This window comes from Salmo trutta, chromosome 19 (genome assembly GCF_901001165.1).
Source record: "Salmo trutta chromosome 19, fSalTru1.1, whole genome shotgun sequence".
NCBI classification, from domain to species: Eukaryota; Metazoa; Chordata; class Actinopteri; order Salmoniformes; family Salmonidae; genus Salmo; species Salmo trutta.
Window position 1 is genome coordinate 19,875,222 of NC_042975.1, and position 27,905 is coordinate 19,903,126.

At 42.2% G+C, this 27,905-nt stretch overlaps 1 protein-coding gene across 2 annotated transcripts in view; it reads right to left on the reverse strand.

The window, feature by feature from the left end:
• Positions 1 to 27,905, reverse strand: part of LOC115154122 (F-BAR and double SH3 domains protein 2) — a 51,409-nt gene that overhangs the window by 9,695 nt on the left and 13,809 nt on the right. For both annotated transcript variants that reach the window (XM_029700025.1, XM_029700026.1), the window contains exons 4-11: positions 15,391 to 15,467; positions 15,028 to 15,172; positions 9,084 to 9,217; positions 8,757 to 8,811; positions 8,462 to 8,590; positions 8,109 to 8,231; positions 7,117 to 7,212; positions 958 to 1,074 (exon numbers count right to left, since the gene is read on the reverse strand). In XM_029700025.1, coding sequence (XP_029555885.1) covers positions 958 to 1,074; positions 7,117 to 7,212; positions 8,109 to 8,231; positions 8,462 to 8,590; positions 8,757 to 8,811; positions 9,084 to 9,217; positions 15,028 to 15,172; positions 15,391 to 15,467 — 876 coding nt within the window. The remainder of the gene's footprint in view (positions 1 to 957; positions 1,075 to 7,116; positions 7,213 to 8,108; positions 8,232 to 8,461; positions 8,591 to 8,756; positions 8,812 to 9,083; positions 9,218 to 15,027; positions 15,173 to 15,390; positions 15,468 to 27,905) is intronic.

Consider the following 27,905-nt stretch of genomic DNA (forward strand, 5'->3'; position numbering starts at 1 on the left):
GTGCCCCTGGCTGTCTGTAAATACAAATAAAATAAAAACAATTTGCCATCTGGTTTGCTTAATATAAGGAATTTGAAATGATTTACACCAACTTTTGATACTTAAATATATTTTAGCAATTACATTTACCTTTGAAACTTAAATATATTTAAAACCAAATACTTTTACTCAAGTAGTATTTTACTGGGTGACTCACTTTTACTTACTCACTTAATAAAACATTTAAGGAATCTTTACTTATACTCAAGTATAACAATTGGGTACTTTTTCCCACCACAGACCCTGTATATAAAAAAAGTACAATATACACAGAATCTTTAAAGCAAAACTACCAAAACTACAGCTGATGGTGAACCTGAACAAATGTAAATAAAATATATCGTAAGCACTGTTCAGCATGTAGCTTATAGCCAGATGAGTTGTGTCTCCCTTGTAGCTTACTTTTATTTTGGTAAAGCACATTTTTAATAGATAGAACAATAACCTAGCAAATTACATGGTCACTCTACTAATAAAGACTAATATTGTGCGGCCTGTTCCTGGTGTCCGACCTGGTTAGCGTGCGAAGCTGGGCAAGCTGTGCGCAGTTTGACTAGGCTACTGATATTCCCCAGTGTTGATCGGCATGCAAAATACCTTGTAGAGATCAATAACTGTCAACACAGTTACATGCTTTGTTCGACACTGAAGGAGAGGAAGCATTAGTTGTCACAAAATGAGTAATTTTTGAAAGTAGTATAAGCAACAAAAAAATGGAATCGGAGATTCCTAACGTTTTAATGGATTTTCTGACCGATGCATGCTACATTTGGATCGGTTGGCAGTCGCGGACCGATGCAGTCGTATCTTACATTTAAAAAAATAAATAAATCAGGGACAGATGCATATATCTGCTAGAATATAGACTATCCCCTTTCTCGTCCTTCCCTATCCTTCATCTATCCCTTCCTTTCTCACCCGCTGGCTGTGGATGATGCTCTTGTGTTCTCGTGCCACTCGGGTCGCCCACTTCCGTGCCTCCTTATCCAGATTGTGCTCCTCCGCTGTGCCACTCTGCTTATGCAGCTGCCCCACCTAGTGACCAGCGATGATGGATGAAGTAGAGAGAGTTTAATGGTCTGATAATATTCAGCTAAACATAATCTCTGTCTGTCTGTCTGTCTGTCTGTCTGTCTGTCTGTCTGTCTGTCTGTCTGTCTGTCTGTCTGTCTGTCTGTCTGTCTGTCTGTCTGTCTGTCTGTGTGTCTGTCTGTGTGTGTGTCTGTCTGTGTGTGTGTCTGTCTGTCTGTCTGTGTGTGTGTCTGTCTGTGTGTCTGTCTGTGTGTCTGTCTGTGTGCCTGTGTGTGTGTGTGGCAATAGGTCAAAAATATATTGAACAAAATATAAAACGCAACATGTAAAGTGTTTGTCCCATATTTCATGAGCTGAAATAAAACATAGCAGAAATATTCTATATGCACAAAAACCTTATTACTCTAAAATGTTAGGCACAAATTTGTTTACATCCCTGTTTGTGAGCATCTCTTTTGTCAAGATCCATCCACCTGATAAGTGTGGCACATCAAGAAGCTGCTGAAACAGCATGGTCATTACACAGGTGCACCTTGTGCTGGGGACAATAAAAGGCCACTAAAATGTGCAGTTTTGTCACACAACACAATGCCACAGATGTCTCAACTTTGAGGGAACGTGCAATTGGCATGCTGACTGCAGGAATGTCCACCAGAGCTGTTGTCAGAGAATTGAAACTTAATTTCTCAACCATAAACTGCCTCCAACGTCATTTTAGAGTATTTAACACTACGTCCAACTGGCCTCACAACCGCAGACCACTTGTAACCAAACCAGCCCAGGACCTCCACATCCGGCTTCTTCACCTGCAGGATCGTCTGAGACCAGCCACCCAGTCAGCTGATGAAACTGAGGGTTTGCACAAACTGTCAGAAACCATCTCAGGGAAGCGCATCTGCATGCTTGTCATCATCACAAGGGTCTTGACCTGACTGCAGTTTCTCGTCGTGACCGACTTCAGTAGGCAAATGCTCACCTTCAATGGCTACTGGCATGCTGGAGAACTGTGATTTTCACAAATGAATCCCAGTTTTAACTGTACCGGGCAGATGGCAGACAGCCTGTACAACGCATTCGGAAAGTATTCAGACCCCTTGACTTTTTCCACATTTTGTTGTGTTACAGCCTTAATCTAAAATGGATGAAATATTTTTTGCTCATCAATCTACACACAATGTAGTTTTTTAGAAATTTTTAGAAATTATTGCAAATTTATTACAAATGAAAAACAGCAATACCTTATTTACATAAGTATTCAGACCCTTTGCTGTGAGACTCGAAATTAAGCTCAGGTGCATCCTGTTTCTATTGATCATCCTTGAGATTTTTCTACAACTTGGAATCCACCTGTGGTAAATTCAATTGATTGGACATGATTTGGAAAGGCACACAAATCAAATCATATTGTATTTGTCACATGCGCCGAATACAACAGGTGTAGTCCTTACAGTGAAATGCTTACTTACAAGCCCTTAACCAACAATGCAGTTAAGAAAAATACGTGTTAAGTAAAAAAAAATAGATAAAATGAAAGTAACAAATAATTAAAGAGCAGCAGTAAAATAACAATAGCGAGGCAATATACAGGGGGTACCTGTACAGAGTCAATGTGCGGGGCACCGATTAGTCGAGGTAACTGTGGTAAGATGTACATGTAGGTAGAGTTAGTGACTACTGTATGCATAGATAATAAACAGAGTAGCAGCAGCAGTGTAAAAGGGGGGGGGGGGGGCAATGCAAATAGCCTGGGTAGCCATTTGATTAGATGTTCAGGAGTCTTATGGCTTGGGGGTAGAAGCTGTTTAGAAGCCTCTTGGACCTAGACTTGGCGCTCCACTACCGCTTGCCGTGCGGTAGCAGAGAGAACAGTCTATGACTAGGGTGGCTGGTGTCTTTGACAATTTTTAGGACCTTCTTCTGACACCGCCTGGTATATAGGTCCTGGATGGCAGGAAACTTGGTCCCAGTGATGTACTGGGCCGTACACACTACCCTCTGTAGTGCCTTGTGGTCGGAGGCCGAGCAGTTGCCATACCAGGCAGTGATGCAACCCGTCAGGATGCTCTCGATGGTGCAGCTGTAGAACTTTTTGAGGATCTGAGGACCCATGCCAAATCTTTTCAGTCTCCTGAGAGGGAATAGGTTTTGTAGTACCCTCTTCACAACTGTCTTGGTGTGCTTGGACCATGTTAGTTTGTTGTTGATGTGGACAGCAAGGAACTTGAAGCTCCCAACCTGCTCCACTACAGCCCTGTCGATGAGAATGGGGGCGTGCTTGGTCCTCTTTTTCCTGTAGTCCACAATCATCTCCTTTATCTTGATCACGTTGAGGGAGAGGTTGCTGTCCTGGCACCACACGGCCAGGTCTCTGAACTCCTCCTTGGTGCCCACATGGGAGAAACTCCCCAAATACAGGTGTGCCTAGCTTGTAGCGTCATACCAAAGACTCAAGGCTGTAATCGCTGCCAAAGGTGCTTCAACAAAGTACTGAGAAAAGGGTCTGAATACTTAAGTGATATTTCAGTAAAAAAAAATGTAAATGTCATGATGGGGTATTGTGTGTAGCTTGATCAGGAAACCATAAAAAAAAAAATTATAATAAGGCTTTCACGTAACAAAATGTGGAAAAAGTCAAGGGGCCTGAAAACTTTCCGAATGCACCGTATGTCGTCGTGTGGGTAAGAGGTTTTCTGATCTCAACGTTATGAACAGAGCGCCCCATGGTGACGGTGGGGTTATGCTATTGTTATTTATTTATCTAACCTTTGTTTAACTAGGCAAGTCAGTTACGAATACATTCTTATTTACAATGATGGCCAAAAGGCGGGGGCCTGGGATAACAAAATAAATAAAATACACTATAAATATAGGACGAAACACACATCACAACAAGAGAGACAACACTACATAAAGAGAGACCTAGGACAACATAAGGCAGCAAAACATGGGCAGGCATAAACTACGGACAACAAACAAAATTGCCTTTTATTGATGGCAATTTGAATGCCGAGATACCGTTACGAGATCCTGAGACCCATTGTCGTGCCATTCATCCGCCACCATCACCTCATGTTTCAGCATGATAATGCACCACGGCCCCATATTGCAAGGATCTGTACACAATTCCAGGAAACTGAAAATGTCCCAGTTCTTCCATGGTCTGCATACTCAACATTGAGCATCACTGGGATGCTCTGGTTTGACGTGTATGATCTTGTGTTCCAATTCCCGCCAATATCCAGCAACTCTGCACAGCCACAGGCCACAATCAACTTTCTGCAAATGAGATGGGTTGGGCTACATGAGGCAAATGGTGGTCACACCAAATACTGACTGGTTCTGATCCACAACCCTACCTTATTTTTAAGGTATCTGTGACCAACAGATGCATGTCTGTATTCCCAGTCATGTGAAATCCATAGATTAGGGCCTAATTTATTTATTTCAACTGACTGATTTCCTCATATGAACTGTAACTCAGTAAAATCTTTGAAATTGTTGCATGTTGCGTTTATATTTTTGTTCAGTGTACTTTGGTACATATAAAACAGCCATATACACCTAAAGATTTACGGTAAGATATTGGAACCGATATCCGTTTGAGGGTCAATGTTGGCAAATATTCTTAAATGATATTTGAGAAATGGTGGCGTAGTAATAAAAAAATGATTGCCTCAATGGCAGGATTCAGACAGCCAAACAAATGACGTGTTTGTGTGGAAAGGAAAACCACCAAGGAAAAAAACACTTCCACTACGGATGACCTCACAAGAGAAACAGTCAATCCATACGCCCCATTGGGATGAGAGGCAATGTCTCGAAATCAGGGATGTTATCAGGATAACATAGAAAATCGTGAAACGTTGGATATTTGTTTGGGGGTTAGTCGATTCCAATAAAATAGGACTGGAGGTCAGAAAAACATAAATTCCAGATTAATATGGGAAAATCCTGTGCTTATTTCTCTCCACAACCCCTCTACAAGGCCTGAAGTCTCATTCTCGGTAATGTGATATGTTCTGAACATTGCAAAATAGAAATGGATGGTGGTATGATTCTCTGTCTACATGACAGAAAATCATACCACCCTGCATCCCACTGCTGGCTTGCTTCTGAAGCTAAGCAGGGCTGGTCCTGGTCAGTCCCTGGATGGGAGACCAGATGCTGCTGGAAGTGGTGTTGGAGGGCCAGTAGGAGGCACTCTTTCCTCTGGTCTAAAAAATATCCCAATGCCCCAGGGCAGTGATTGGCAACACTGCCCTGTGTAGGGTGCCGTCTTTCGGGGTGTCCTGACTCTGTGGTCACTAAGACTCATGGCACTTATCCTAAGAGTAGGGGTGATAACCCCGGTGTCCTGGCTAAATTCCCAAGCTGTCCTTCATACCATCATGGCCACCTAATCATCCCCAGTTTACAATTGGCTCATTCATCCTCCCTCCTCTCCCCTGTAACTATTCCCCAGGTCGTTGCTATAAATGAGAACGTGTTCTCAGTCAACTTACCTGGTAAAACAACAGTTAAAAAAATAAATATATATGTTCTAGTACATTTCTATCAGAACCTTCTGTAATGCTATTTGCTCATTATCCACCAAACAGAAGAAAACGTCCTGAAACAGGGAGGGACAACCCTAGACTTATCTAATAAGAAGCATTCATTCTTGTTTCCGGATACAAAATCGTTTTCCATCGCACACTAATGAACAGAGCCCTGGCTGGTTGGGATGATGGACACACAACAGGACCAGGAGGTTTGGTCTCACCTCTACTCAGGAGGTGTATAGGTCAACCCCCATGACTGATGATCCCTGGCATGCTTCATGTGCACAGAGCTGACCCTTGACACAAGAATGAACACAGTCCAAATGGCAGATTAACTGAAATGTGCACTCAGCTAAAAATATGGTTTTTCCAACTACAGGTTGAAGAGGGAAAAAGAGCACCACAGGTGGAGCGCCGAGTTTTCTGTGTGTGTGTGTGTGTGTGTGTGTGTGTGTGTGTGTGTGTGTGTGTGTGTGTGTGTGTGTGTGTGTGTGTGAGAGAGAGAGAAACAATGTGGACCGTGCGCAAGGCCCATAAATCAGTGAATGAGAGGAGAGACACACCTAGTTCCTGTTAGAGGCTGAGGCAGCCAGGTGTAGAAGAGTGGAGGAGGGATAAGGAAGGCAGGGGGTTGGAGTGAGCACACTGACGAGGCCCCCTTACAATGCCCCCTTTTCACAGATGCCTAGGCCGTCCATGGTCCTGCCTGCCTGCAAAACGCCCCCACTCCCCTCCGGCCCCTCTTTCAGTGCAGTTCTTTTCCGGATCCCTCCGTCGTCTCGCACAGGGAGGTGGAGGGGGCAACTGCATCACTAAATGTTTTCTTTAGGAACAGGCCACCGCTTGTTTGACTTCCAAGGAAAACAACAACGAGGGCCTTGGAGGTTTCTAACAATTTGTCCAGTGTAGTGGAGGGGCGGATGGGATGGGAGGAGGGGTGCGGGTGGAGGAGGGTGTGGACGAGTGCACTGGCGGGCAGATGGACAGACTGAGTCAGCTGAGAACAGGTTCCTAAAGCACGGGGCCTCGGGCACACCATATACGCACACGCCATACACATGCACTACCCACACATGTCTTACACACACCATAAATACACACAAAGCTGCGCTCAACAAACACACTCCACACACTCACCAATACACATGCACCACTTGTAATAGACGTCAGTGTCGTTTAATAGCATTGTTTCCTCCCTCACAAGTTCGCTACTGAGATTGATCTTGTCGCCCTCTGTTTCGCAATGCTTTAGCCAGCTTTACCACCAAAAAGCTAGCAATTCGATGGCGCGGGTGGAGGCAATTCAAGCTGAAAAGTGAGCTTTCCTATTCAATTGTGTTACACAGACACAGAAGCATGTACGGTAAAGCAAGTTAGCTAGCCTAGCAGTGAGGAATGATCAGTGGTTCTATGAGCGGGAAGCTTTAGCATAGCTAGTGTGTAGCGTAGCACTAGCCACCACGTACCATGAGAACAGTAGCGTTAGCATAGCACTACTCCCCACCTTGTCAGTGTCGCTGGGTTGGAAGGGGATGGCTGGGGCGCTGTGGAACACTGGGTTCTCCTGTACAAACTGCTGCTGCTGGAAGTCCTGCGTCACCTGGAGAGAACACAGACACGCACACACTCAGAGCACAATAGAGGCATCTAATAATCTGGCAGAGGCATGAAGGGATTTGAATAGATAAAATATCATTATCATGACAGAAGAGGCTTTACTCAATCCTTTGAGGGTTTATTATGTCATTGGCGGGCAACCACACAGATCTTATTTAAGCCAGGGCCATGCAAGGACCACTGACGGTCAGAGCAGAGCCCAGTATGACCCAAAGTCATGGGGGAGGATTCACGGTCACCTCAAGGTTCACAGGAAGATGACTTGAGAGAGGTTCCAAACTATGCACGCACACACACACACAGGCTGCTGTGTGGTGTCACAGTGAAAAATATCCATATGGGTCAACGGGTCGAAATTTGACCACTGTTAAAAAACAGGGCACCCGGAGCTCGCTGTTTCGCCAGAGATATACGGTCACGCTGGTCTGATAGGAAATGAACTGTAAACCAAGGTCAGGTTACAGAAAAGCAAGAAGACCAAGAGATCTGGACTACGAGAGGCCAATAGCTGAGGGGTAACAGAATAGCTAGTAACACAATAGAGTATTGGGATAGGTAGATGGTCATCTCTAAATCTTTGATGGAAAAATAAGGACCTAAACCATGGTATTAATGTGAATATGACCGACTAGGTTTCAAACTCGGGTCTTCTACACCCCACAAGACTGTTAGCCATCTGAGCTAAAGCCTAGGTATTAGCTCAGGGGAATGTGAGTTTTCAGGTCTCAAGCAAGGCCACTGACTGAACCAGCGCTGTTACTCCAATTTCTGCTCATTTTCCTCATTAGGACATTAGGAGTCTGCAAGACGGCACAAACAGATCTGGTAGCAGCCTAGTTCAATTAAAGCTAATATGTGGGCTAGTTTCCATGCCCTCACCGCGTTGGAGCTCTCCAGGACGACAGTGAAGGTGTCGTGGACAGCCTGGTAGGCCTCCAGCTCCGTCTGGCTCAGAGAGACCAGGTAGTCCTTCACCTGCTCATAGATGCCCCCATCCAGAACCTGAGGAGCACAGGGCAACAAGGAAATAAGTTAAGAACTTAACTTGTAATTGACCAATAATGCAGCAATAAGCCAGCATCTCACTCACTCGCACATTAGTGGTGGTGTTCCAAGTTGTCTGTTTCTGCAGTCATGCAAACTATGTCATAGCAATCGTCTGAGATATGCAGCACGACTGCAAACAAAAAGATGACCTGGAATGCCCATACACGTGTGTGCTGACGCCTCACCTTGATGCAGTCGATCAGGTCCGTGTTGTAGTAACGCTGCTGGTGAGCATTAGCCGCTGCTAGCGTGAGCAGATAGTCGTTCCTGGCGTGGGTGGCTTTGGAGTTACACTCACTCCTTTTGGCTTTTAGCTGGTGAAAAATAAAGAATAATAAACACACTCATGGGGGCATTCCATGTCATCTTTAGTTTGATAGGTTGATGCTACAACAGAATTTATTTTGGGCCCCTATGCAGTCGAGTTTGTGGTCATGGCCAATTGGCCATACATAAAATGTATTAATGTAATGCTCTCACCTTTATACTGGCCCGCTGCAGACTGGACCTGGACTGGAACATACTCAGTTTGGACCTGGACAGAACAGAAGGAGAGAAGGATCATGTATGTGAACCGAGTCACACAAGACCAGTGGTTCCAACCAAAAGTCTTACATTTTCACTCCTGTACATCTGAGCAGACACAGATAGGTAGCATTACGGTAATAGCGCCCCTTTTACCTCCGATAGGTTTGGTGGAATTGTAGCCAGATTTCTTACCCATCTGATCCTCTCAGATCTCCACAAGGCTGTACGGGGGGATTTGGGATTGGACATAGTGTGTATGTCTGCATGTACTGTACATACTTGGCATCCTGCTCAGCCTTGTCTCTGACAGCCTGGGCCATGGTCTCAGTTTCCTGGTACTTCTTCCTGGTCTTGGCCAGCTCCTTCACCGAGTCCTGCAGCTCTGCCTGCACCAGCGTCAGCTGGTCAATACACTAAGCAAACAACAACCAGAGGTTATCAGTATGTGTATATACACTAAACAAACCATTATCAATATATGGTACAGAACATCTCATGTGGTGAAATTCAATATATATATATATATATATATATATACACACACACTAAAGTATGTGGGCGGCAGGTAGCCTACTGGTTAGAGCATTGGACTTGTAACCGAAAGGTTGCAAGATCAAATCCCCGAGCTGTTCTGCCCCTGAACAAGGCAGTTAACCCACTGTTCCTAGGCCGTCGTTGAAAATAAGATTTTGTTCTTAACTGACTAGTTAAATAAAGGAAAAAAAAAAGGAAAAAAGTGGACACCCCTTCCAATTAGTGGATTCGGCTATTTCAGCCACACCCGTTGCTGACAGGTGTATAAAATCCAGCACACAGCCAAGACAAACATTGGCAGTAGAATGGCCTTACTGAAGAGCTCAGTGACTTTCAACGTGGCACCATCATAGGATGCAACATTATTAAACTAAACTAAAATTATATATATATATATATAAATAAAACCTCACTAATGCTTGTGGCTGAATGGAAGCGAATCCCTGCAGCAATGTTCCAACATCTAGTGGAAAGTCTTCCCAGAAGAGTGGAGGCTGTTATAGCAGCAAAGGGGGGACCAACTCCATATTAATACCCATGATTTTGGAATGAGATGTTCAATGAGCAGGCATCCAAGATACTTTTGGTGATGTAGAATATATATGTCAGTTGATCAATACACTGGACAAACAAGTGGTTACATACAGTTATTAATTGTGAGATATACTTGGTAGGGATGTAAAGATTCACGGAAGGTATGCAGCACCTTCATTATTCAAATGGTAAAATATCTTGAGCAATATTAGGCCTTATTATTTGAATGACAACCTCTGTAATTTCCTAGGTTATTGTTATCTATGCGTTGTTGAAAATGGTGCTTTACCAAAATAAAAGTAAGCCACACACACAGGATTAACACCGGTAACCGGGATCCCAGGAATGGTTCTGGGGGGGGGGGGCAGTGCCCCTGTGAACATGGCCTTGGTGAACATCTCTGTAGCTCAGTTGGTAGAGCATGGTGTTTGCAACGCCAGGGTTGTGGGTTCGATTCCCACGGGGGGCCAGCACAGAAAAAAAAAGTATGAAATGTATGCATTCACTACTGTAAGTCGCTCTGGATAAGAGCGTCTGCTAAATGACTAAAATGTAAATGTAAATGTATTTTGCCTGCTAATGCCTGCAATGCAGTGAAGAAAACGATATGACGACAATAACGTCTAATGTAACTGGCCCCTCTAACAGTACAACTGGCCCCAGCTTGGCCCCCCCAGTTGAAATGGTCTAGAACCACCACTGCCAGGAATACTTAACATTTCCTGAATTATTTTTAATGACTAGACCCTGGATATTACAACATTTTCCCCCAATGTCGCACTGCTGCAATTCCACAAAATACACCACATGAGCAGCAGCAGATTGGATAACGTGCAAAAAAAAACTGGTTGTTGCATGGAAGCCTTCAGGATACCGTATTTACTTCACAAAGTCACCATAAATTCTAAGCACATGCATAATTCACACTGCCGGACTGCGCATGAGACACGAATGCAGTTTAGAGTTCTCATCAGAACTGAAAATTTGATCCCGGTCCGACCCAAGCCCGGTGAGCTGAAGCCTGAGCCCAGGTCTGACATCACAGAAATGAAATGAGCCAGCAGTAAAACAGTAGACTATATTGATTTAAACTGGTTTTGAGAACAATGCGGCAAAAGCGGAGTGAGGAGACGGCCATTGGGCCTAGAAAAAGCGCAGAGGAAAACGCACTTTAGTTATGATCAATTGAATGATGACAAAAGTAATATCCAACAGTTATATTAATTAAAAGCAATAGTCGTGCGTGTGGTCACCTAGATTATTATTTCAGCATTGTTTTGATTGGGACAGCGCCGTCGTGCTACTTTGAGACAAGAGTGGGGGACTCGTCTAGACTAATCCATTCATGTCAGATTTTTGTTTTCACTGAATCTCTGTTTGATATTTGGTAATTAGGCTAGTGAAATGTTAGCTACATTAAGGTGCATACTAATTATCATCTTTATTCTAGTTTGCTGATATATTGGCTGATTAGAACATTTTTCTTGCATGTTATACAAGTTGATTTTGCTCTTCAGCCTGGCCTACTTCCGACAAAAAGCCTGTGACTTGTCTGATAATCAACGTGATTTTGTTTCACTAAATCTGTCTGTATATTTGGTTAATTGATCTCTGGCTTCGTTTGCTCATCACTGATCAGAAACATTTACCATGCAACAATGTAGCCTTAATCAAGTGTACTATTTATCTATTGACTCACATAGCCTTATATAGAGCCTATAGGCTATTTTCCACTGAAACCCAAAAATACCAACTTTATTCTGTAATCCATAGGTTGCATTATCAAAGCACGTCTCGCCTATGCATGTCAAAATACAGCTATAACATTCCCCCGCTTCTCTGTGCCGTCTCATATCGCTGCTCATATGACAGCTTCGGTAGAGAACGTAATCAGAAAACAGTCCGATTATAACGATATATATATTTATTATATGATTATTTACATTTTATGTCTTTTTTTTCGGAGCTGGTCCCCGTTAAGATAGCTTATTTAAACAATTTCCTGTCTTAATCTCCCCATTATTCATTAGCTGATCTGCCATCTGTAAAATCATCAATTCGATTTAGCCAAATAGGAGATATTCTGTCATTCGTTGGAGGTTAGCTAGCAAGCTTAGCAACTTTGGTCATTTGACTTTTGTCTGATTACAGTTGGTATGATTAGGCAATGCTACATTCGGGGTTGCACTCTCTGCCTCAGCGCATTCCGTGAAAAGTTAGTCTAGGCCTACTGCTGAAATGCGCTGAATTAATTAAGCAACATGATAAAACTCGGAATTTAAGAACTGCCTGTTTCACAACGTCATTGGCCATCAAAGTTACTCTATCATTACTAAATATCAGTTTCACTTGCTGAAAAGTCTTTACATAGTGGAGCAGCCTAGCTGGCAATGTGGCGCAACACCCCTCCTATTTTGGGAGAAACCTGGCATTGTGACCATATCTTGGTTTTAAACTCTTTCAAAAATGGGCGTTTCTGATTTTTATGGTATTTCCTGGGACTCTCAGGATAAATATGAATTATTGCCAGTACTGAAACTTGGTAGATTCTCTGTAAAATATGAATCCCTAACACACGTATCTTTTACACAGAGAAGTAATCTCAGACAGATCCAGCTCAGAGGCCCCGCTCATGAGCTCCATCAGCAGCATATTTTAATTTAGAATGGTAAATTAATGTATTTATGCAACAAATGTTAATGCATCAAATCAATTCGTTCTCTAATCAAACCGAATTGCACTGAATCGTTACAAACTAAAATGTATAGTTCCTGTATCTAGACACGTATCCAATCGTCTTGAAAGGGAATGATGCACATCCCTAATACTTGGCTATATTCAGATGCATTGCCAATACAGTTAACATGCCTGGAAATGCATGCCTGTCTATTGGTAACCCATTCTAAGATGTCCTAAGAGCTAACGTAATATTCTTATTAGGTTAGTCAGGGTGAACAAAGGGTGCTTGTTGATGGTAGCCAGTGGAATGTGGAGACTGGACAGAGGTAACTAGAGACCAAGTGTTGGTCAAAGCCTGACCAACTTGGTAGGGCAGCAGTGTGGCCAACTAGCTGATAGGGAAGCAGGGGTGTATTCAGTAGGGTGAAAATGTCTCTGAATGGAGTAAAATGGGGGAGGATACTACCTGAACCTGTGCAATGAGATCACGCTATAGGGCGCTATGCAAATTGAACTGGGTATAGGGTTTCTGGGATAATGGTGTTGATGTGAGCCATGACCAGCCTTTCAAAGCACTTCATGGCTACAGACATGAGTGCTACGGGTCGGTAGTCATTTAGGCAGGTTACCTTGGGCACAGGGACTATGGTGGTCTGCTTGTAACATGCTGGTATTACAGACTCGGACAGTGGTTGAAAATGTCAGTGAAGGCACTTGCCAGTTGATCAGCGCATGCTCAGAGTACACGTCCTGGTAATTGAAAGGTCTTACTCACATCGGCTGCGGAGAGCATGATCACACAGTCGTCCGGAACAGCTGATGCTCTCATGCATGTTCAGTGTTACTTGTCTCAAAGCGAGCATAGACATTATTTAGCTCGTCTGGTAGGCTCGTTGGGCAGCTCTCGGCTGTAACGTCATACCCAAGAAGACTCAAGGCTGCAATCGCTGCCAAAGGTGCTTCAACAAAGTACTGAGTAAAGGATCTGAATACTTATGTAAATGTAATATTTCTATTTTTTTATTATGAGGTATTGTGTGTAGATTGATGAGGGATTTTTTTTAATAAGGCTGTAACATAACAAAATGTGGAAAAAGTCAAGGGGTCTGAACACTTTCCGAATGCACTTTAACTCAGCCAATCAGGAACATTAACTGTCTTCTTGGTAAGCAACTCGTGTAGATTTGGCCTTGTGTATTAGCTTATTGTCCTGCTGAAAAGTGAAATAATCTACCAGTGTCTGGTGGAAAGCAGTCTAAAACAAGGTTTCCTCCAGGATTTTGCATGTCCTTAATTCCATTCAGTTGATTTTTTATCCTGAAAAACTCCCCCTTCCATAACATGATGCAGCCACCACTATGCTTGAAAATATGGAGCGTGGTGCTCAGTAATGTGTTTGTTGTATTGGATTTGCCCCAACATAACTTTTTGTCCTAAATACAAAGTGTTAATTGCGTTGCCACATTTTTTGCAGTATTACTTTAGTGCTGCGTTGCAAACATGATGCATATTTCGGAATATTTATATTTCTGTACAGACTTACTTATTTTCACTCTCAATTTGGTTAGTATTGTGAAGTAACTGCAATGTTGTTGATCCATCTTCAGTTTTCTCCTATCACAGCCATTAAACTCTGTTATAAAGTCACCATTGGCCACATGTGAAATGGTTTCCTTCCTCTCTGGCAACTGCGTTACCTTTGTAGTGACTGGGTGTATTGATTCACCATCCAAAGTATGATTAATAACTTCACCATGCTCAAAGGGATTTATAAATATTTTTTTTTTTTACCCATCTACCAATAGCTGCCCTTCTTGGCAAGGCATTGGAAAACCTCGCTGGTCTTTGTGGTTGAATCTGTGTTTGAAATCCACTTCTCTACTGAGGGACCTTATAGATAATTGTATGTGTTGGGTACAGAGATGAGGTAGTCATTCAAAAATAATGTTAAACATTATTATTGCACACAGAGTAAGTCCATGCAACTTATTATGTGAATTGTTAAGCACATTTCTACTCCTGAACTTATTTAGACTTGCCATAACAAAGGGGTTGAATACTTATTGACTCAAGATATTTCAGCTTTTCATTTTTTATTAATTTGTAAACATTTCTAAAAACATAATTCCACTTTGACATTATGGGGTACTGTGTGTAGGCCAGTGACCAAAAACTCTAAAATTGAATAAATGTTTAATTCAGGCTGTAACACAACAAAATGTGGAAAAAGTCCTGGGGTGTGAATACTTTCTGAAGGCACTGTAAATACACTGGTTGGTATCCAAAGAACAGCGTACTTCCCCTTAAGGCAGAAAAAAACCATCCTGAATTGTTTCAGTGGTTTCAACTCCCCAGCTGTATAAATGGAGACATACATCCAATGTAAGACATGAGAGCAGGAAAGAGGAGCGAGAGCAGGAGAGAGTCTGCAAACTATGCAAAGCTAAGCCATGTTGTGTTGGTTTGGCCTCCATACCTTCCTGAGCTGATGCTCCTTCTGCAGCCTGGCAGTCTTGGCCGGGTCCGAAACCTGGTTCCTGTAGTTCTCACAGGCCGTGATCCTGGACTGGGTCACCTGCACCGTGCCCTCCAAGTAGGCCTTCCAAACCGTGTACATGTTCCTATGACGACATGCACACACACAAATAAACATTAAACTGTTATGGAGACAAATACATTTATGTTCTACTGTGTTGTTTATACAGTTACAATTGGGCATAATTGTATACACTGGTAAGCATGATTATGGAAAAATAACACTAACTGCTGTCCATTTCACCTGAGGGAGAGTGTGAGACAATACGATTTCTGATGATGCCACGGTGACGAGAGGTCTTACCTGTGGTCTGTGGGCTCCTCTGGTAGGCTGGCTGGCCATTCCCTCTTCAGGTACTGATTGGACAGCTTGTGTAGAGCCTGCGGTGGAGGAAGAAGAGAGAAGACCTTTAACCTTTGAACTTCTGACCCACTTTCTACCTCCCGATACTGCTGCTTCCAAGGCTTTCCATGATAACCTTGGTCTGGGTCGTGTTCAATAGGCACGAAACGGATGGGGTATTGTGTGTAGATTGATGAGGAAAAAATGATTTCATTTTAGAATAAGGCTGTAACGTAACAAAATGTGTAAAAGGTCAAGGGGTCTGAATACTTTCCGAAGGCACCGTATATCTAGGAATGTTTGATAAACTGGTGGTGCTGATCCAGACCTTAACCATTTTCTCTCCATTATTCTCCTAATTCTGAGATATTTTCTGGATCTATACAGGGACCCAGGAAGAACTCCTGGAATTCCATGCCTATCTAAACTCTATGAACGAACACCTTGGTTTCACCATTAACAATGAACTATCACAAATCAGTTCTTGATGTGATGGTTAAGGACAAAACCTCCCTCTCTACAGATCTCTATAGGAAACCTACAGACAAAAACACCCTCAGAGGTGACAACTTTCATCCACGTCCACTTATTAAAAGTCTCCCTATAAGTCAATTCAGCCGCATCAGACGAATATGCAGCTCTGATGCTTCTTAGCAGAAATAGACCAGGGGCCACACAACGCTTTTAGGAAAGGGGGTACAAAGACACTTGGGTAAAACATGCCAATGATCGTTTTTGAAGGACTAACACAGTCGGAAAGCATTCAAACCAAAAGTTTAAGAAAAATCTGAACATGTCCCCTCATGCTTCACCCAATATTCACCGTTGGGGAAGGCATTCAAGGACATTAATCAGGAAGCACTGATACATTATTGATACTGACCCACAATTGAAACCCATCTTTAAATATCCCCCACGTATGGTCTTTAAAAGACCCCCAAATGTGAGAGCCATTGTGGTGAAATCTGTTTATCCACCAGAGAAAAAGGATACTCTCTTGGACAAGGTTCCAAAGGCTAATTACAAATGTAGCCAATGTGCTGAATGCAGCTTCACATACAAATGTAACCAATTTACCCACCCCCACACAGGACAAAGATTTAAGATCAAAGGCCTGATTGCCTGCATGTCCACCAATGTCATTTACATGTTGAAATGTCCTTGTGGTCTATCTTACATAGGGAAAACCAGTTGAAGCCTTAAGACCCGGGTCAGAGAGCACCGCGGCAATATACGGACAGGAGACAAAAAAAATCTGGTTGCTGTTCATTTTGTACAAGCTAGACATCCTATTAGTTCTCTGAGATACATTGGAAGAGAATTGGTCAAGATGTCATGCAGGGGAGGGGACATTGACAGGAAACTTCTTCAAACAGAATCTTTCTGGATCCACAGGCTCAACAGTCTCTCCTCTTGGCCTTAACAAGGAGTTTGACTTGAAACTGTTTTTATAGTATCAAAATTGTCCAAATTATAGTTTTTATCCTAATTGAATATAATCTATACACACACACACACAGTACCAGTCATATGTTTGGACACCTACTCATTCAAGGGTTTTTCTTAATTTTTTTACATTGTAGAATAATAGAAGACATCAAATCTATGAAATAACACTTATGGAATCACATAGTAACCAAAATAGTGTTTAACAAATCAAAATATATTTTATATTTGAATTTCTTCAAAGTAGCCACCCTTTGCCTTGATGACAGCGTTGCACACTCTTGGCATTCTCTCAATCTGCTACATGAGGTAGTCATCTGGAATGCATTTCAATTAACTGGTGTGCCTTGTTAAAAAGTTCATTTGTGGAATGTCTTTCATTCTTAATGCATTTGAGCCAAATCAGTTGTGTTGTGACAAGGTAGGGGAGATATACAGAAGAAAGCCCTACTTGTAAAAGACCAAGTCCATATTATGGCAAAAACAGCTCAAATAAGCAAAGTGAAAATGACAGCCCATCATTACTTTAAGACATGAATGTCAGTCAACGCGGAAAATTTCAAGAACTTTGAACGTTTCTTCAAGAGCAGTCGTAAAAACCAAGCGCTATGATGAAACTGGCTCTCATGAGGACCGCCACAGGAAAGGAATACCCAAAGTTACCGCTGCTGCAGAGGATAAGTTCATTAGAGTTTCCAGCCTCAGAAATTGCAGCCCAAATAAATGCTTCACAGAGTTCAAGAAACAGACACATCAACATCAACTGTTCAGAGGAGACGGCGTGAATCAGACCTTCATGGTCGAATTGCTAAAAGAAACCACTCCTAAAGGACACCAATAAGAAGAAGACACTTGCTTGGACCAATAAACGAGCAATGGACATTAGACCAGTGGAAATATGTCCTTTGCTCTGATGAGTAGAAATTTCAGATTTTTGGTTCCAACCACAGACGCACAGTAGGAAAACAGATGATCCCCACATGTGTGGTTCCCACCGTGAAGCATGGAGGTGGTGGTGTGATGGTGCTTTGCTGGTGACATTGATTTATTTAGAATTCAAGGCACACTTAACCAGCATGGCTACCACAGCATTCTGCAGCAATATGCCATCCCATCTGGTTTATGGGACTATCATTTGTTTTTCAACAGAACAATGACCCAACACACATCCAGGCTGTGTAAGGCCTATTTGACCAAGAAGGAGAGTGATGGTACTGCATCAGATGACCCTGCCTCCACAATCGCCTGACTTCAACCCAATTGAGATGGTTTGGTACGAGTTGGACCGAAGAGTGACGGAAAAGCAGCCAACAAGTGCTCAGCATATGTGGAAACTCCTTCAAGACTGTTGGAAAAGCATTCCAGGTGAAGCTGGTTGAGAGAATTCCAATAGTGTGAAAAGCTGTCATCAAGGCAAAGGGTGACTACGTCGAAGAATCTCCAATATATTTTGATTTGTTTAACCCTTTTTTGGTTACTACATGATTCCATGTGTGTTAAATCATAGTTTTGATGTCTATTGTACAATGTAGAAAATAGTCAAAAATAAAGAAAAACCCTTGAATGAGTAGGTGTGTCCAAACTTTTGTCTGGTACTGTGTGCACACACACACACACACACACACACACACACACACACACACACACAGTTGAAGTCGGCAGTTTACATACACCTTAGTCAACTACATTTAAACTCAGTTTTTCACAATTCCTGACATTTAATCCAAGTAAAAATTCCGTTTTAGGTCAGTTAGGATGACCACTTTATTTTAAGAACATGAAATGTCAGAATAATAGTAAAGAGAATGATTTATTTCAGCTTTTATTTCTTTCTTCACATTCCCAGTGGGTCAGAAGTTTACATACACACAATTAGTATTTGGCAGCATTGCCTTTAAAATGGTTTACTTGGGTCAAACGTAGCCTTCCACAAGCTTCCCACAATAAGCTGGGTGAATTTTGTCCCATTCCTCCTGACAGAGTTGGTGTAACTGAGTCAGGTTTGTAGGCCTCCTTGCTAACGTCCCACCTCGACAGCTTCCAGTGAAATTGCAGAGCGCCAAATTCAACGTAAATTACTATAAATATTTAACTTTCATGAAATCACAAGTGCAATACATCAAACCATGCGATTATCTGAGGACAGCGCTCAGCAGACAAAACATTAAACAGTTTGCAGCCAAGTACATTAGTCACGAAAGTCAGAAATAGCAATAATATTAATCACTTACCTTTGATGATCTTCGTATGGTTGCACTCACAAGACTCCATGTTACACTATAAATGTTGGTTTTGTTCGATAAAGTCCCTCTTTATATCCAAAAACCTCAATTTTGTTGGCGCATTTTGTTCAGTTATCCAATGGCTCAAATGCGGTCACAAGAGGCAGACGAAAATTCTAAATGGAATCCATAAAGTTCGTAGAAACATGTCAAACGATGTTTATAAATCAATCCTCAGGTTGTTTTTAGCCTAAATAATCGATAATATTTCAACCGGACAATAGCGTCGTCAATATAAAAGATAAACAACGAAAGGCGCACTCTCGGGATTGCGCACCAAACAGGTTGGGGAATTTCCACTGGCCTCTCATTGAAACTGCTCATTCTCCCTCATTTTTCAGAAAAAAGGCCTGAAACAATGTCTAAAGACTGTTCACAGCTAGTGGAAGCCATAGGGAACGGAATCTGGGTCCTATCGCTTTGAATGGTGGATAGCCTTTCAATGGAAAAACACCCATTTCAAAATAATAGCACTTCCTGGATGGATTTTCCTCAGGTTTTTCACCTGCAATTTCAGTTCTGTTATACTCACAGACATTATTTTAACAGTTTTGGAAACTTGAGTGTTTTCTATCCAAATCTACCAATTATATGCATATCCTAGCTTCTGGGCCTGAGTAGCAGGCAGTTTACTTTGGGCACGCTTTTCATCTAAAATTCCAAATGCTGCCCCCTATCCCAAAAAAGTTTTAACTTCCTGACTGATGTCTGGAGATGTTGCTTCAATATCTTCACATCATTTTCGATCCTCATGATGCCATCTATTTTGTGAAGTGCACCAGTCTCTCCTGCAGCAAAGCACCCCACAACATGATGCTGCCACCCCCATGCTTCACGGTTGGGATGGTGTTCTTCGGCTTGCAAGCCTCCCCCTTTTTCCTCCAAACATAACAATGGTCATTATGGCCAAACAGTTCTATTTTTGTTTCATCAGACCAGAGGACATTTCTCCCAAAAGTACAATCTTCGTCCCCATGTGCAGTTGCAAACCGTAGTCTGGCTTTTTTATGGCGCTTTTGGAGCAGTGGTTTCTTCCTTGCTGAGCAGCCTTTCAGGCTATGTCGAAATAGGACTCGTTTTACTGTGGATATAGATACTTTTGTACCCGTTTCCTCCAGCATCTTCACAAGGTCCTTTGCTGTTGTTCTGGGATTGATTTGCACTTCTCGCACCAAAGTGCGTTCATCTCTAGGAGACTGAACGCATCTCCTTCCTGAGCGGTATGACAGCTGCGTGGTCCCATGGTGTTTATACTTGCGTACTATTGTTTGTACAGATGAACGTGGTACCTTCAGGCGTTTGGAAGTTGCTCCCAAGGACGAACCAGACTTGTGGAGGTCAACAATTTTTTCCGGAGGTCTTGGCTGATTTCCCCATGATGTCAAGCAAAGAGGCACTGAGTTTGAAGGTAGGCCTTGAAATACATCCACAGGTACACCTCCAATTGACTCAAATGATGTCAATTAGCCTATCAGAAGCTTCTCAAGCCATGACATAATTTTCTGGAATTTTCCAAGCTGTTGAAAGGCACAGTCAACTTAGTGTATGCAAACTTCTGACCCACTGGAATTGTGATACAGTGATTTATAAGTGAAATAATCTGTCTGTAAACAATTGTTGGAAAAATGACTTGTGTCATGCACAAAGTAGATGTCCTAACCGACTTGCCAAAACTATAGTTTGTTAACAAGAAATTTGTGGAGTGGTTGAAAAACAAGTTTTAATGACTCCAACCTAAGTGTATGTAAACTTCCCGACTTCAACTGTATATATCACATTCCTTGTGTGTGATCATATATTTTGATACATTGAATGTTTAATATTGTGAACCTGTGTTATATATTTTTTACTGAGTACTGACCCTATATATATAGGACCTTCCACCCCCTCCTGGGATATGGATGCCTGATGAAGACCTAAGGGTCTTTATAAATACAATTATAAATAAAAATCACCTGGGAGCAGGAGCAGCAGTGTGCAGCATTTTCCTTTCTGTTTTCCATGAGTTTGCCTATAACTCCAGCACCTGTGAAAAGTACCTTGATGTGCGTATGTTCTTCAGCTGAAAGTTTCCAATAAGAAATTCAATTTCGCTTTCTGTTGCAAAACGTTTTGTTACGGTGTGCCATAATGAACACAACCCTAGAAAACCACAGGTCAAAGTTGCAGTACGTCTACATTTTAGAAGGGCGGATGTTAAAGAACAAGGGGCCTGGGGACTTCCTTCTTTGAAGTAATCACTGATTAGAAATGATTGGACAGTTTAACTTAAGGGCTCCACCTCATGACCCTGGTCAAAAGTAATGCACTAATAATATATATATATATATATATAGGGGAAAAGGATGCCATTTCAGATGCAGCCATGGACTCATTCACCTAGAGCATGGGTATAGTTAAGTGGTGGCTGCTGCAGGCTTGCAGCACATTTATGCTGAGTTGGGCTCATTTTTATTTTGTAATGTAATTCATTTAGTTTAAACCACAGTAACACCCCCTGAAATACCGCTTGCCGGCAGTGAGGTTTAGCTTTGAGGAACTGAAATAGCATTGCAGAGTAAACACAAAGACCAACTGAAATATTTCAGGCTTTTTCCCCCCAGTGGGGCCTTCGGTATGCGAGGGTGCAAAGTCATGCAGACGCGCACACACTGCTATACGGACCACATTCTCAGGTGAACAGAGACAGGTGATCGAAATGGCAACTTGGGCAAATGTCTGACCTAAACATAGCTAGCCTGCATTCTATCACCTACTAACATCCTGAAGGCCTACCGACCGAACATGTTTGAGATCAATTACTATCTGGCATCCAAAATGACTATTCATTATGATTTATAGATCAGTCAGTCTGCAGTTGCTAACTGTCCATCTCAAACACTGACTGACTGATTGAATTGAACTCACCTCCCTACAGCAATCTAGCCTGGTCCCAAATTGGTTTGTGCGGTCTTGCCAACTTCTATGGTCATTGCCATACCAAATAAATATAGGAATTGGCTATAAAGCACAAACCAATCTGGGACCAGGCTAAATTCAATCCACAAGGGACACACTCCCATCCTGACACACATTAGGCCCAGTCTCTGAACCCTTTGGTGTCACTGGGTTCTGGTGCCAAAGTTCCAAATGGCCAAACCCACCGCCACAAACCCAGCCATTGTGGGAGTCACAGAGTGTAGCCAGCAGAGCGGACATGTCTGAATGGTGTGGTGGGGGGTGAGGGAGGGATGGACAGACAGAGGGAGGAGGGAATGGGAGGACGGGGTAAGGATGAGGGACAGAGGGGGTCATTTTATCACTTACTGTGATTTGAATATCAATCAGGTCATGGCAGCATGCAGGTGTTAAGAGAGACAGAGAGGAAAAAGAGAGGGATAGAGAAGATGCAAAAGGGAAGAGGGTAAGTTAGAGAACAATAAGCATTTCAGAGTCCACTGTGACTTGCTTTGATTCAACAGTCTAACGCTCATCTCTAATTTGGCGCCCAAAAAAGCCATCTGCTGCTTCTACCAGTTCATTAGGGCAAACGTTTAGAAATGTTTTACAATGGAAAATGACTACAAGTGCTTCTTATTGGACAAGTCCAGGTAGTCCCTCCCTGTTTGACTGTTTTCTTACATTTGGTGCCTAATGAACACAACCCAATAGACAGTTCAGAGACAAAAGCTGCAAGCTGAGTGAGAAAAAGCATCCTGTTGCATCATCACAAGCAAACAACTATGTCATTGAAACATGTTGGAAAAGTCATATTGATTGCATGTACTGACAATCCTCATGCTTGGCAACTACAGTGTGCGCTTGGTGTAAGGTGAAGGTAAATCCAAGACGCTGATCTTGTGTCAGTTTAGCATTTTCACAGCTAATGGATAAGGTGAGAATTGAGGAATGGGAAGCTGATCCTAGATCTGTACCTAGGGAAAATGTGTGTTCTTCAGGGAAATCAAAATGGCCATAATCAAATGACCCAGGTGGTGTATTCATTAAGCCCCAAACAAAAGAAAACAGGAGGGGACTATCTAAACTTGTCCTATAAGACATGCTCAGCTAAGGTGTGCCCCAATGTATACAACCCAGAGAGCACACAGTGCATTCGGAAAGTATTCAGACCCCTTCCCTTTTTCCAAATGTTGTTACGTTAAAGCCTTATTCTAAAATTGATTATATTACTTTTTTCCCCCTCATCAATCTACACACAATACCCCATAATGACAAAGGGAAAACAGGTTTTTAGACATTTTTGCAAATGTATTAACAAAATAAAAAACAAATACCTTATTTACATGTGTTCAGACCCTTTGCTATGAGACATGAAATTGAGCTCTGGTGCATCCTGTTTCCATTGATCATCCTTGAGATGTTTCTACAACTTGATCGGAGTCCACCTGTGGTAAATTCAATTCATTGGACATTGTTTGGAAAGGCACACACCTGTCTATATATATATAAGGTCCCACAGTTGACCATGCATGTCAGAGTAAAACAAAGCCACGAGGTTGAAGAAATTGTCCGTAGAGCTCAGAGACAGGATTGTGTCGAGGCACAGATCTAGGGAAGGGTACCAAAACATTTCTGCAGCATTGAAGGTCCCCAAGAACACAGTGGCCGCCATTATTCTTAAATGGAAGCAGTTTGTAACCACCAAGATTCTTCCTAGAGCTGGCCGCCCAGCCAAACTGAGCAATTGGTGGAGTAGGGCCTTGGTTAGGGAGGTGACCAAGAACCCGATGGTCACTCTGACAGAGCTCTAGAGTTACTCTGTGGAGATGGGAGAATCTTCCAGAAAGACAACCATCTATACAGCACTCCACCAATCAGGCCTTTATGGTAGAGTGGCCAGACGGAAGCCACTCCTCAGTAAAAGGCACATAACAGCCCTCTTGGAGTTTGCCACGAGGCACCTAAAGGACTCTCAAGACCACGAGAAACAAGATTCTCTGGTCTGATGAAACCAAGATTGAACTCTTTGGCTTGAATGCCAAGCGTCACATCTGGAGTAAACCTGGCACCATCTCTACGGTGAAGCATGGTGGTGGCAGCATCATGCTGTGGGGATGTTCTTTAGTGGCAGGGACTGGGAGACTAGTCAGGATCCTTGATGAAAACCTGCTCCAGGGCACTCAGGACCTCAGACTGGGACAAAGGTTCACCTTCCAACAGTACAACAACCCCAAGCACACAGCCAACACAATGCAGGAGTGGCTTCGGGATAAGTCTCTGAATGTCCTTGAGTGGCCCAGCCAGAGCCCGGACTTCAACCCGATCGAACATCTCTGGAGACCTGAAAATAGTTGTGCAGCGACTCTACCCATCCAACCTGACAAAGCTTGAGAGGATCTACAAAGAATGGGAGAAACTCCCCAAACACATCTGTGCCAAGCTTGTAGCATCATACATAAGACAAAGGTGCTTCAACAAAGTACTGAGTAAAGGGAATGAATACTTTCGTAAAATGTGATATTTACGTTTATTTTTTATAAATTTGAAAAAGATTCTCAAAACCTGTTTTTGCTTTGTCGTTATGGGATATTGTGTGTAGATTGAGGTAAAAAAATGATTTAATGCATTTTAGAAAAAAGGCTAACCTAACAAAATGTGGAAAAAGTCAAGGGGTCTGAATACTTTCCTAATGCAGTCTCTCTCAGATTGACATCTCCATGAGATAGAGACTATATATTACTGAGTGGGGGTTGTTTGGAGAGTGTGTGTGCGCACGCGTTTACATAATCTTGCCCCCAGGCTCAAAATGCTGGCGCATAGTGGTAACAGTGTGGGACTTTGGGACTTAGGGTGTGTGGATCCCTGAGTGACATGATAATCAATTCAAATTCTGAGCTAGTCACACGACTATGAGGCTGGCTCCAAATCGAGGCAGAAAAGTGTTTGTTATGGTGCACCAAGGAAATAATTCCCCGGAGCGTAAGGTTGTAGGAACATATCACCATTCATGTATGGCATGCTGTGTATTGTTTTTATGCAGTTGCATATCCAATTACCCTAGACAAGCATCAGTAATACATTGTTTACAGGATGGCTTCAGGGCATGACAACTACACAGGAAGTAGCACAAAGATGCTATTAGTGAATAGATGATGTGATGAGAATTATTCAATGTCCTTGTTTATAGTGTGTGTGTGTGCGAACATGTTTGTGTATTGTGCACAAAAGACTTGCATGCTATTTATGGTTTTGTTGTGTTGCACCCTGAATCTTCAGCCGGATAAAAGTGTTGGTTTAGAGTGGGTGTGAGAAAGGGTCTTGGAAGTGCTCTGTCTTGAGGGTGACTCTTCATATATAGAAAAATGTGGTACATACAGTGCTTTCAGCAAGTATTCACACCCCTTTTTCCAAATGTCATTGTGTTACAGCCTGAACTAAATATTTATTACATTGAGATGTTTGGTCATTTGCCTACACACAATATAATACCCCATAATGTCAAAGTGGAAAAGATGAAATGTCTTGAGTCAATAAGTATCAACCCCTTTGTTATGGCAAGCCTAAATAAGTTCAGTTGCAAAAATGTGCTTAACTTCTCTAGGGTAGGGGGCAGTATTTTGACGTCCGGATGAAAGGCATGCCCGTAGTAAGCTGCCTGCTACTCAGGCTCAGAAGGTAGGATATGCATATTATTAGTAGATTTGGATAGAAAACACTGAAGTTTCTAAAACTGTTTGAATGATGTCTGTGAGTATAACAGAACTCATATGGCAGGCAAAAACCTGAGACAAATCCAACCAGGAAGTGTGGAAATCTGAGGTTTGTAGTTATTCAAGTGATTGCCTATACAGTATACAGTGACTTAGGGTTCATTTAGCACTTCCTAAGGCTTCCACTAGATGTCAACAGTCTTTAGAACGTGGTTTCATGCTTCTACTGTGACTGGGGAGAAAATAAGAGCTGACTCAATAATCTGAATGCGCGAACAAAACGGAGGTATTTGGACATAAATATGGAGTTTATCGAACAAAACAAACATTTCTTGTGGAAGTGGGAGACCTGGGAGTGCATTCCAAAGAAGATCAGCAAAGGTAAGTGAAGATTTATAATACTATTTCTGAGTTTTGTTGACTCCAGAACTTGGCGGGTAACTGTATAGCTTGCTTTGATGTCTGAGCTCTGTACTCAGAATATTGAACAATGTGCTTTCGCCGTAAAGCTATTTTGAAAGGTTGTAGGTTTTGGAGGCAAAACATTTTCTGAACATAATGCGCCAATGTAAAATGGGGTTTTTGGATATAAATATGAACAAAACATACATGTATTGTGTAACATTGAGTCCTGGGAGTGTCATCTGATGAAGATCGCCAAAGGTTAGTGATTAATCTTAGCTGTATTTCTGGTTTTTGTGACGCCTCTCCTTGCTTGGAAAATGACTGTGGTTTTTCTTGTCTCAGCGCTGTCCTAACATAATCTAATGTTATGCTTTCGCCGTAAAGCCTTTTTGAAATCGGACAATGTGGTTGGATTAATGAGAAGTGTATCTTTAAAATGTGATACAATAGTTGTATGTTTGAGAAATTTGAATTATGAGATTTTTGTTGTTTTGAATTTGCCGCCCTGCTATTTCACTGGCTGTTGAATAGTGTGTACCAAATACCAGGGAAGGTTTTCCAATGAACCAAAAATTGGTAGATGGGTAAAAATAAACACTGTAGTTACTCCACAATACTAACCTAATTAACAGAGTGAAAAGAAGGAAGCCTGTACAGCAGCGGAGGCTCCTCAGAGGAAGGCGAATTTCGTAAAATTTCATAAAAAGTAGTGAAACATAAAAAAAACTATCATTTTAAGATAAAACTATTTTAAATATATTCATATGTTACCAAATAATTGATTAAAACACTGTTTTGCAATGAAGGTCTACAGTAGCCTCAACAGCACTTTCACGGGTAGTACCATGGTGTAGCTGGAGGACAGCTATTTTCCATCCTCCTCTGGGTGCATTTACTTCAATACAAAACCTAGGAGGCTCATGGTTCTCAGCCCCTTCCATAGACTTACACAGTAATTATGACAACTTCCGGAGGACATCCTCCAACCTGTCAGAGCTCTTGCAGCATGAACTGATGTTGTCCACCCAATCAAAGAGATTGAATCTATTACTGAAAGCATAAGCTACAACTAGCTAACACTGCAGTGCATAAAATGTGGTGAGTAGTTGACTCAAAGAGAGAGAAAGACAATAGCTGAACAGTTTTGAACAAATTCATTTCTTAAATTAAGGAGAAGAAAGAGCGAGGGAGAGAGAGCTAGCTATAATTCATGGTATTTTTTTTACTTTTCACTTACTTCGCTAGTTTAGCCTACTCAAACAAAACACCCGGCTCAAACAGATAGGGATGCTATGTTAGCTAGCTGGCTGTCCAACACTAGAACCTTTCCAAGTCAAGGTAAGCTTTCGGTTTTATTAATTTATTGCCACCGGTGTAACTGCTAAACGGCCTTTGACTGTACTGCATGATTGCATGGTTTACTAATGCGTTAGTTCTAATAGCTATGTAGACTATGACGTTAGATAATATGGTGACAACGATGTAGGCTGTGTGTTGAGCGTAGCGGTTATAATATGAAGGTTTGGCTTGTAAAGTTTTTTTTGGGCCTGGTCACAGACGGCATGTGTTGTGCACTGAAGTCCACAGGCAGAGTGAAAAGGTGAGGAGGAGAGCACGTAGATGCAAAAAGGAATTACAACGAGCAAAGTGATCATTCTGTTTGTATGTGGCTGCTATGAAAGTAAACTGTGTT